The 9512-nt window shown below is 41.3% G+C and overlaps 3 protein-coding genes across 3 annotated transcripts; 2 read left to right on the forward strand and 1 right to left on the reverse strand.

Annotated features, from left to right (window-relative positions):
* The first annotated feature begins 176 nt into the window (after positions 1-176).
* On the forward strand, positions 177-4179 carry c14h6orf62 (chromosome 14 C6orf62 homolog). Its single transcript, XM_078267097.1, has 5 exons — positions 177-1782; positions 1978-2154; positions 2238-2363; positions 2616-2750; positions 2856-4179. The coding sequence occupies exons 1-5, from the start codon at positions 1654-1656 to the stop codon at positions 2979-2981; spliced, it is 693 nt and encodes a 230-aa protein (XP_078123223.1). The 5' UTR covers positions 177-1653; the 3' UTR covers positions 2982-4179.
* Positions 4180-4297: 118 nt separating this feature from the next.
* On the reverse strand, positions 4298-5374 carry acot13 (acyl-CoA thioesterase 13). The gene is made up of 3 exons (XM_078267099.1): positions 5211-5374; positions 4864-5048; positions 4298-4637 (listed from the first exon to the last, which is right to left on the reverse strand). The coding sequence occupies exons 1-3, from the start codon at positions 5292-5294 to the stop codon at positions 4478-4480; spliced, it is 429 nt and encodes a 142-aa protein (XP_078123225.1). The 5' UTR covers positions 5295-5374; the 3' UTR covers positions 4298-4477.
* A 188-nt stretch (positions 5375-5562) lies between these two features.
* Positions 5563-8322, forward strand: tdp2b (tyrosyl-DNA phosphodiesterase 2b). The gene is made up of 7 exons (XM_078267096.1): positions 5563-5828; positions 6063-6184; positions 6331-6480; positions 6664-6755; positions 6987-7105; positions 7192-7362; positions 7551-8322. Exons 1-7 carry the CDS (start codon positions 5682-5684, stop codon positions 7830-7832), a joined length of 1083 nt encoding a protein of 360 aa, XP_078123222.1. The 5' UTR covers positions 5563-5681; the 3' UTR covers positions 7833-8322.
* The last annotated feature ends 1190 nt before the right edge of the window (positions 8323-9512 follow it).

Genomic DNA, 9512 nt, shown 5'->3' on the forward strand with positions numbered 1-9512 from the left:
ACTGATTTTGAGAAAGTTTCTCATACTAATGACTTACAGGATCTTTTTTCATCACACTGGCGGAAATGGGCTTCCATATTTACCATATTCCAGAGGATCTTTGCATACCATTACATTTACGATGTTGTTTTTTTTTTTATCTCGTGCAGTCACATGTCAACACGTCACAGCTTTGTAGTTCGTAGTTGACTGTGCAGCCATTTTGGGGAGGCTGTGGATCGGCGAGCTTGTGTGCCGTTATCAGCTGCCTAAAAACACACAAAGAAACCAAACGGACAAACGTTGGACGACACGCCGTCAAATATGGGCCCGCCGGGAGACAGAACACGCCACATGTCGACTGAAAGAACGGAGGATTTCAGCTGGATTGTCGATTTATCTTGACATGGCATGCAGCAGGGCGAGTCGGAGGTTGTGACGACTGAAGAAAAGAAGAGAAAGAAAACAAGCGCAGCAAACACCTCGAAACTTCAGCCGTGAAAAGGGGAGATTTGTTTAGCTAACGTTTATTTCGCAACTCGGCGTTTTGTCGTTGGTTGGCTATTGATTCCCTAGCGGATTTTTGTCGATAAAGTTCGTGACAAGACACGACTGAAGCACATTACACCTAGCTAAAATGCTGAGCACAAGCATAACCAGTTAGTCAACCAACCCTGCAGGTCTCTTGACTCTCACAGCACTGGCAGTCACATTGAACCTGGGGAGAAAATGTAAACGCGTAGAAAGATGACTGAACGCTAGCTAGCCAACCACACATAGGCCTAATTTAAGCCAATCAGTCAAAAGATAAGATGTAGCTATATCGTTGGTTCACTACTAGTTAGTGTTGGAAGTGAATGCCCAGATTAGCTTGCTAGCTCACCTTAGCTAGTGTGCTAAAAATACGCCCACATCATGACTAACAGCAGTGGCAGCACCGCAGGCCGTGGGCCAAATGAATGGCAGTAAAAGTCAAGGAAATGTCAAGGTACTTTCGCAGTAGTCTTCGATGTTACCCGGGGCCAATATCTCCTGGCATCTGTATTTGCCTGCCATGTTCGTCTGTATCCCCGATCCGCCTGTAACACGCATTTAACGCAGTCTCTACAGAGAAACAAACAAAACACGATAGCAATGGATTTGGGACTTTGAAATGACCCCAATAATAGAGGATTTGTCTGCTTGCTAGTCTCTGTAGTCCTCAATTTCACTAGCAAAAATATACTGCAGGTATGGGTTTTTACAGTAGCAGCTGTTTCTGTTGATTTCAGTAACATTCTCAGAAGAAAAGTTAGTCACATTTGAGTTGCTCTTTCATTTAAATCTCTGTTGTAAACCCATATGTCGATGGCAGGTTGAAAAAAGCTAATTTGGCTTAAAAGTCATGTCTTAAAACATGGATTCCTGAACAAGTAATAAGGAGATGTAGTCTTAGCTTGTTGACCATTCCCCTCCTCAACACTGCCCTTTTACACAAATTAAAAATGACGTAGTTTTGTTTCCGATTTGTTGACCTTCACAGTTGGTAGTTAGTGGGTATTTTACAGATCTAGCCTAGAGTCGTTTGATGCGTTGTTTCTAGCTCATCCTTTTATCCAACGTATAAATACAAAAGTAGAGTGTAGCCAAAATATTCTGTACAAGAGAAGAAGATACTACCATCAAAATCTAACCATGGGGGACCCAACTTCACGAAGAAATCAAACAAGAAATCGACTACGAGCTCAACTTCGGAAGAAAAGGGAATCTTTGGCTGATCAGTTTGACTTCAAGATTTATATAGCCTTCGTTTTCAAAGAAAAGGTTTGTCAGTAAAATGGAAGAATACAGTAATTCTCAACACAATCTTAAATCACTCGTCTCTCAGACCTTAACTAGATCTTCTCCAGCGCTTTTTCATTACACGTTTACATTTCACATTTAGACTTGTTCCTTTTTATATGACCACAGGAAAACGATTACTTAAAATGTGTTTGTTTCTGTGTTTTGTAATTACAGAAGAAGAAGTCTGCACTTTTTGAGGTAGCTGAAGTGGTGCCAGTTATGACCAACAACTATGAAGAAAACATCCTCCGAGGTGTGCGAGATTCCAGCTACTCTCTCGAGAGTTCGATAGAACTCCTGCAAAAAGATGTTGTGCAACTGCACGCCCCCAGATACCAGTCAATGCGAAGGGTAAGTAGTGCACCGTCTTAGGAGGGGATAGCTTGAAAAAGACAATGTCCATTTGTGTTTTACATTGTTCTCTCTTCTCACAGGATGTGATAGGCTGCACACAGGAGATGGACTTCATCCTTTGGCCACGCAACGATATTGAGAAGATTGTCTGTCTGCTGTTCTCCAGATGGAAGGGGGCCGAAGATGAACCCTTTAGGCCTGTTCAGGTCAGAACTTGACACCTCGTCAGATTACTCAGGCTGTAAATGTTTGAAGCTTGATGCCTTTTTTTAAAATGAAAATAACCTTCTTGTGCTCATTGTAATGACTTGATTTTCACAATGTAGACATTTTACGTTGTGTAGTATTCAAAAAAAAATATGAATTTAATAATTAATTACATTTGTGAATCACACTGCCTTCGTCTGGATGTAACAAAATGTACTTCTTGGCTCACAAGTCTCTCCTCTGATTTACAGGCCAAGTTTGAATTTCATCATGGAGACTACGAGAAGCAGTGCTTGCATGCTTTGGGTCGTAAAGACAAGGCTGGAATGGTCATGAACAACCCAACGCAGTCTGTATTTCTCTTCATGGATAGACAGCACTTACAGGTGAGTCAATCCACTGAAATTATAATGTTACCAGTCTGACAAACTGGAACCCCAGATAGCGTCCTAACGCACTTCACCACAAATATTCTCTGTCCACTTTTACAGACTCCTAAAACCAAGGCCACAGTGTTCAAGTTGTGCAGCCTCTGCCTTTACCTGCCCCAGGACCAGCTGACCTGCTGGGGTGTGGGAGACATCGAGGATCACCTCCGCCCATACATGCCTGATTAAGGCTCCCTGCATCACCCAGCCACATAGGGAAAAGTCCTCCCCATCCCTCCAGCCTAAGCCTTCAGAAGCAAATTGATGTACTCATCTCCACCTGTTTCCTTTTAAAAGATTTGAACTTGTGCTTGGATCTCTCCTTTTTTGTTACCTACTCAGTCTCCCCTCCCTGACCTGACGCTGATTTAGTTCCCATCCTTGTTTTTGTCCTCACGCTCCCAATGTTCTCTTCTCTCTTCCATTTTTGGAGTGGTTCCCCCATTTCTTTTTTTTAACTCCCTCTTCATTCCCTCCTACTCACTCATCCATTTTTGTTCATTTGAACCTGCACGAACATTGATTTTGAGTGGTTGGTTGTTCTCTTGGAGCCGCACTGTCAACAGCACCGGTCATTGAAGGAACTCTTTATGTTGCATCAAAACAGGAACAAACAATACACAGGTCTTCACGGTGGTTCTCAGATGGACATGTTTTTATATCCTTGTTGTCATAAGAAAGGATTGTTAAAGCTTGTTTGTAATGGCAATGGGGTTTCTAGAACAACTTTACACAATCTTTTGACCAAGGATAGGTGTGAATAGGTGTTATAATACCTGAATAAGCAAAGAAAACAAGATGAACAATATTTGTCAAATCATATGGTGTAGGTATTGCTTCTTAAAAACCGCCTTAGTTTTTTTGCTGGACTTTGAAAAAAAATGTTTTGCTGTCATTTGCTTTCCTCTGAAACATGCTAGGCAGGCCTTTGCTAAAATCTTGAGTGACTTGAAAGGCATTGTACACAAAGTTGAGACATGTTGGTTAGATGTTGAAGGTCATTGTCACCATTCGTGCACCATTTGTTTAAGCTACTGAAATCTGATGTTTTATGTTTTGTTTTATTTGGGATGTGGGTTGGTGATAAACTGAAATGGTGATATACTTAATGTTTAACTTGCTTAACAAAAGTTGCTGAAAGCTGATTTGTTTAATTTGACCTACTAAAATGAAGATAATTTGCTCCATGCTCATCAAATTAAAATTGGGTTTTGCAGGCTTGCTTGTCAAAGAATATGAAGTGCATAGCATATAATTTTGCTCCTTGTTGATTCAGTGTGTTCAGTTAAAAGGGTATAAGGTGTGTAACTTTTGGTTTTTTTTCTGTTGAATCTCAAATCAATACTGCTGAGCATATCCCAATACAATGCAAATTCTGAAAGCATAACTCTTGTCTATTTGTTTTATTGCATGTGCATGAAGCAGTACCATTGACACAATAGTTAGGTCAGGATTGACTGTTGAGTTTTTTCTGTAACTGTTCGACAACAAATATGCAGCAGTGGTAACAAATATCTAAGTAACCAGCCGTGAGAAGTATTCGTTGCCCTCCCCACTGTTGCTTACATTTATTTATTTTGTACAGTCAGTAGTTTTGCAAACTACAGGCAAAGGTTAGTTTACATATTCATTCAAAGTCCCTTGTTATGACAGTATCGTTAAATGATATCTGATTTAGAGATAGTTTAGCTGCCGCCAAGGTGTTTAGTGTGTCTCCCTTGTGCTATAAGCTTCCCTGTGGCCTTGTTGGTGAGGTCCACAGTGGCAAACGCCAGCGTCCGTCCTTGCTTCAGAACCTGAGCAGTAATGAGTACATCCTCTCCCATCTTGGCAGCATTCATGTATCTGTAAGACATTGACATTTGTAGTTTATGAAGTTAATCTTCAACCTAACCTTGTTAAAACACTGAAGGTCAAGGCCTGAAATCAGGACTGTAGACTGCTGAAGACATGGAGATCATGTCCTCTGTATTTTTTTCACAGGTTAATCCAGAGGCGATGTAAAGTTTTTTGGGGGATCAGCGGGGAATACATTTGAGCTTTTTAAAGTTTACACCGTTAATGGTCTCACGTTATGTTCATATCCACACTGACTCCTGGTGCTCCCCTCTCAGTGTACATGATAGCCATGGTGGAGATGACATCGACCAGGGTGGCTGTCAACCCGCCGTGTAGCGTCCCTCCCCGGTTGGTGTGCTCCTCGTCTACCCGCATCGCACACACCACCTTACCTGGGCTGGCAGACAAAACGTCCACCTGAGTGAAACACAGGTATCTGTGACAATGCAACAAAGCGGACGTTATCCAGCTAACGTTAGGTAACTCGTTGAGTTTAAAAGTGCAAGCTGAGTTACAGAGTGTGCTCACAGTAATACATCTTAAAACGGTCAAGAAATGTTGCAGAATGTGTATCTTTACCTTGCTCAGGACTCTGTCGAAGCCTGGATTATCTACCATTGCTCTCATTATTTGTTTTAACGAATTTAAAGACAGCGAAACCATATTTAACGTGAGTAAACGCGACCAATGTCAAACTTCTGTTTACTTCTCACCGGAAACTGTTGCATTCGATAAATTGTCCGGGCGGAACTTGAAGTCAATCTGCCTATGTCAATCTGCTAGCTAGATGTGTTGTAAGTTCGGTTAAGAAAGTAAACAGCACCACAATAATAACATATGGTGATATTCCTTAGTAACTGTACATGTAACCTACAGTTGTTAACTTTCAATCATACAAAGTACAGTTTGCTGTCTGGGATTTGTTGTAATCTAATTAGCAAATTCCCCCGGACGCCTTTCACTGGTACACCTGAGATAACTTGCAGAGAAAAATATTGACCAATGTTTGCATTTAACTCTACTTGTCCTGTAAACTAGTGGCTACAAAAGATGGCTTCTACATCCAAATTTGACAAACCGTCAGTTTCTAATGTAGAAGAAAACAGAAGTCGCCTCTGCGATGAGTTTGCGGCAGTAACAGGAACTGATAGCGCTGTGGCTCAGTGCTACCTGGCTGAAAATGAGTGGGAGATGGAGGTACAGTAGCTACAACAATTTAGGCCTCTCAGTTGTGACATTACCTAGATACAGAATGCTACAGCTGGTGGCTAACATGGCAACATTTTAGTCCAATTCAACACTGCTGCAGTTTATTTAGCTGATCAGATCAGCCTCTATTAGGCTTAAAGTGATAAAAAAAAAATGTTTTAAAAATTTGTTATGGATGGCACGAAGATCGTCAGGCATCACTCCCCATCACTTGTCTTTCAGAGAGCTTTGAACTCATTCTTTGAGGCTGATTTGGAGAAAGTATTTGAAGAAGATTTCACAGAGAGTGAAACCAGGCCCAAAACAAAGAAGCAAAAAGTTGAGGAAAAACCTCCAGGAGACTGGTAAGTCTACTGTCTTTCCTCCTTTGTCACTGTCCAAGTTACTGTGTGTGGTGAGATTTAGCCATGACTCTTTCTTCTTATTGTTGTTAAAGCCAGCCAACATTTAACAACTCCAAATTAAATAACAGTCAATGGAACTTTTCCAGTATAGATTTGACTGCAGACAGTCCAGCCTCCACACGCAAACCCTCAGAAGAAGACAACAATAAACTGTCACTGATTTCCTGGAACGTTGATGGACTTGATACAGACAACCTTGGAGAGCGAGCCAGAGGCCTGTGCTCCTTCTTAGTCTTGTAAGCTTGTGTTTATACACAATTGTTACTCTTTGTTGGCATGACTTTGATATTTTATTTGTGATGGGCGATCCACACTTCTTAATTAAACTCTGTTGATATCAGAGCTGCAGAGCAGTGTCCCTGGAGATGCAATTTCTAAGAGGCAGATAGTAATTGAGAGTGAATCTTGTCTTTATGTAGATACACTCCTGACGTGGTGTTTCTACAGGAGCTCATTCCACCTTACGTCCAGTACCTGAAGAAACGGGCCGTCAGCTACCTACTCATTGAAGGTACAGTATGCTGTGTAAAAGACCTATGATGTAGGTATTTTTTACTGAAAAGTGTCTCTACTCTTGTTGTAGTGCACTCTGCTTTTTCTATTACCTGACGACTGTCTTTGTTGGTACACAGTATGTTGCACTAAAGAAAAAAGGGCCCCACAACTGTATTATATAGAATATTGGCTATGCTTTTGCTGAGCTCAGCATCCCCTATCCCTCCCCTTATCATGTGCTGACCAGGTGGTGAAGATGGTTACTTCACTGGGATGATGCTGAAGAAGTCACGGGTCAAATTCGTGGAGAGCGAGATAGTAACTTACCCCACTACTCAAATGATGAGGAATCTGCTTGTAGCTCAGGTTTGTCCACAGATAGTTGTACAAATACTTAATGCCATGTTAAGCTTTCTGTTGTTACAATGTTGGATTTTTCTCTTTGTAATCAGGTGACTTTCAAAGGCCAGAAGCTGTGTTTGATGACGTCCCACCTCGAGAGCTGTAAAGGCCAAGCAGTGGAGCGGATGAAACAGCTGCGAGTGGTGATGCAGAAGATGAGAGACGCACCCGCCGATGTCACCGTCCTGTTTGGAGGGGACACAAACCTGAGGGACACTGAGGTCAGTCATTTGTCTTTCATCATTATTGACTTGAAAAAATATTATGTGTGACAGCTTAAAAGGTAGTCCACTTCCCCAGTAATGTCTGCAACAGTGGTGTTCACGCTCACATTTTTGGTTATGAACTTTCCCCATACAAGTAGTCACACTTCTTTAAAAATGATTGCCCTTTCTGGGTTCTATCTCAGGTTGCCAAAGTGGGTCTGCCCTTCAGTGTCTGCGATGTGTGGGAGCGATTGGGAAAGCAGGAGCACTGCCGATACACATGGGACACCAAAGCTAACAACAACAAGACTGTTCCTTACGTCAGTCGCTGCCGTTTTGACCGGGTCTACTTCCGCCCGGCTACCAAGGACGGCGTCCAACAGCTGGCCCCCGACCACATGGCCCTGGTGGGGCTGGAGAAGCTGGACTGTGGACGCTTTACTAGCGATCACTGGGGAATCTACTGTAGCTTCTCTGCTGCGTAGAAATGCACAAAACAACCTGAGACGTGCCAATTAAAGTTTTGGATCAGCTGGTCTAGTTGTTTTTTTTGTGTTTTACAGTCCCACTGCACACCGTCAGTGCTGGGTTCAGACCGCAGAAACATGTTCTCTGTGAAAGCAGATGTTCTGATCTCATCTGACGTTGGTTACCTGTAAATTTGATGTATTGATTTGATTAGTTTTATCTTCTAATGTGTCTCTGCCCAAGAGGTTTCTTTTTTTTGTGTGTAAAATAAATAAATATCGAAAGCACCAATAAATGTTAAAATGTCAAAGTTTGCAGCACTGTGCGGATGTAGTATTGGTATCTGACCACTAGAGAGCACCACATTTTCTGATGGCAGTCAGCATTTACAACAAAAGGAATAAAATCAGTCTCAGTGATTGGTGACTCCAAATTCAACTTCATGTTAACTACTAAATCATTGTAATTTAAGCTAATATAGATAATAAAACAAACATGTTTTCCTGCTATGTTATGTAAAATGTCTCCTGTGAAAAAAAGACTATTAGAATGATACTGTATATAACGATTTAATTGCACCTATAATCTACAATTCTGCATTATGACCTTAGTTCTATCCTAAACCAGATGTAACCTTCTCACAGTGTCTGCCAACACAAGACGTGTGCCTCTCCTCTCTCCGTAATGCACCCTTCAGATTTGAGAGTGAAAGTGTTTTCATGTATGCTCGGTGAGCAGACAGCACTGTTTTTTACAGACCGAAGAAGAGCTGACCTTAGGAGAGGACACAGATGTGACTCTTCCCTGGGAGCAGGCGTCATCAGAACAGGCCTCCCTCCCCCGTTTGTCCCCGCTCGCTGGTTCCTGATTAGCAAGGACACTTGAGCTAAGTCTGTTTAGCTTTAATGAGTTCACCTAAAGCAAAAAAAAAAAAACTTAAAGAATGAGGTTTCTCGTTTTTTCTTTTTTTTTTTGTCATACAAACTCCTGTAATTTGTTTCTGCTTGCTCTGTTGATTGTAAAAAAAAACAAGTAGGGCTGCAAATAATGATTACCTTAATTTTCTAAATAATCTTTTTTTTTGTCCCACTAAAAGTCTAAAACCAAATGATATTCAGTTTACGTTCAACAAAGAAATGTAGCAAATACTAATATTTGAGAAGTTGGAACCAGGGACATTTTGGGGAATTTTTCACGTGAAAAATGACGATTAATAACAATTATCAAAATAGTTGCAAATGTGTTTTTCTGTCAATTGAAAAATAATTCCAATTGTAGTTTTCAATTTAGTTAAAGTGGTAGACATTTGTTGATAGTCCAGTATATTGTAATGCAATTAACTCATAAGAATAGATTGAGTCAGCATGCATGGCCAGAGATAGGGGTATACAATAGAAATAAACTGAACATTTGCTACAAGCCAGTAAAGTATGATGAGCAGCAAAGCATAGTCAGAAATCTGAAATCTAAACTTGTTTCTCAGGGTCCTCCAGAGGTGCACTATTTTTGCCCTATTTGTTAACTGAGCAGTTTCCCACTTCAGCAGAGAGGAGAACTGCAGCAGGTCATAGATGGAGGCAACAGCTGTCTGTCTGCCAGAGGCCTATCAATGTTTCCCTCCTCCACAAATCCATAAACATCCACACCAAAAGTTTCCCTCTGGAAGGCTGCATGGACGTATTCCAAGATCATTCCAC

This window comes from Sander vitreus, chromosome 14, assembly GCF_031162955.1.
Source record: "Sander vitreus isolate 19-12246 chromosome 14, sanVit1, whole genome shotgun sequence".
NCBI classification, from domain to species: domain Eukaryota; kingdom Metazoa; phylum Chordata; class Actinopteri; order Perciformes; family Percidae; genus Sander; species Sander vitreus.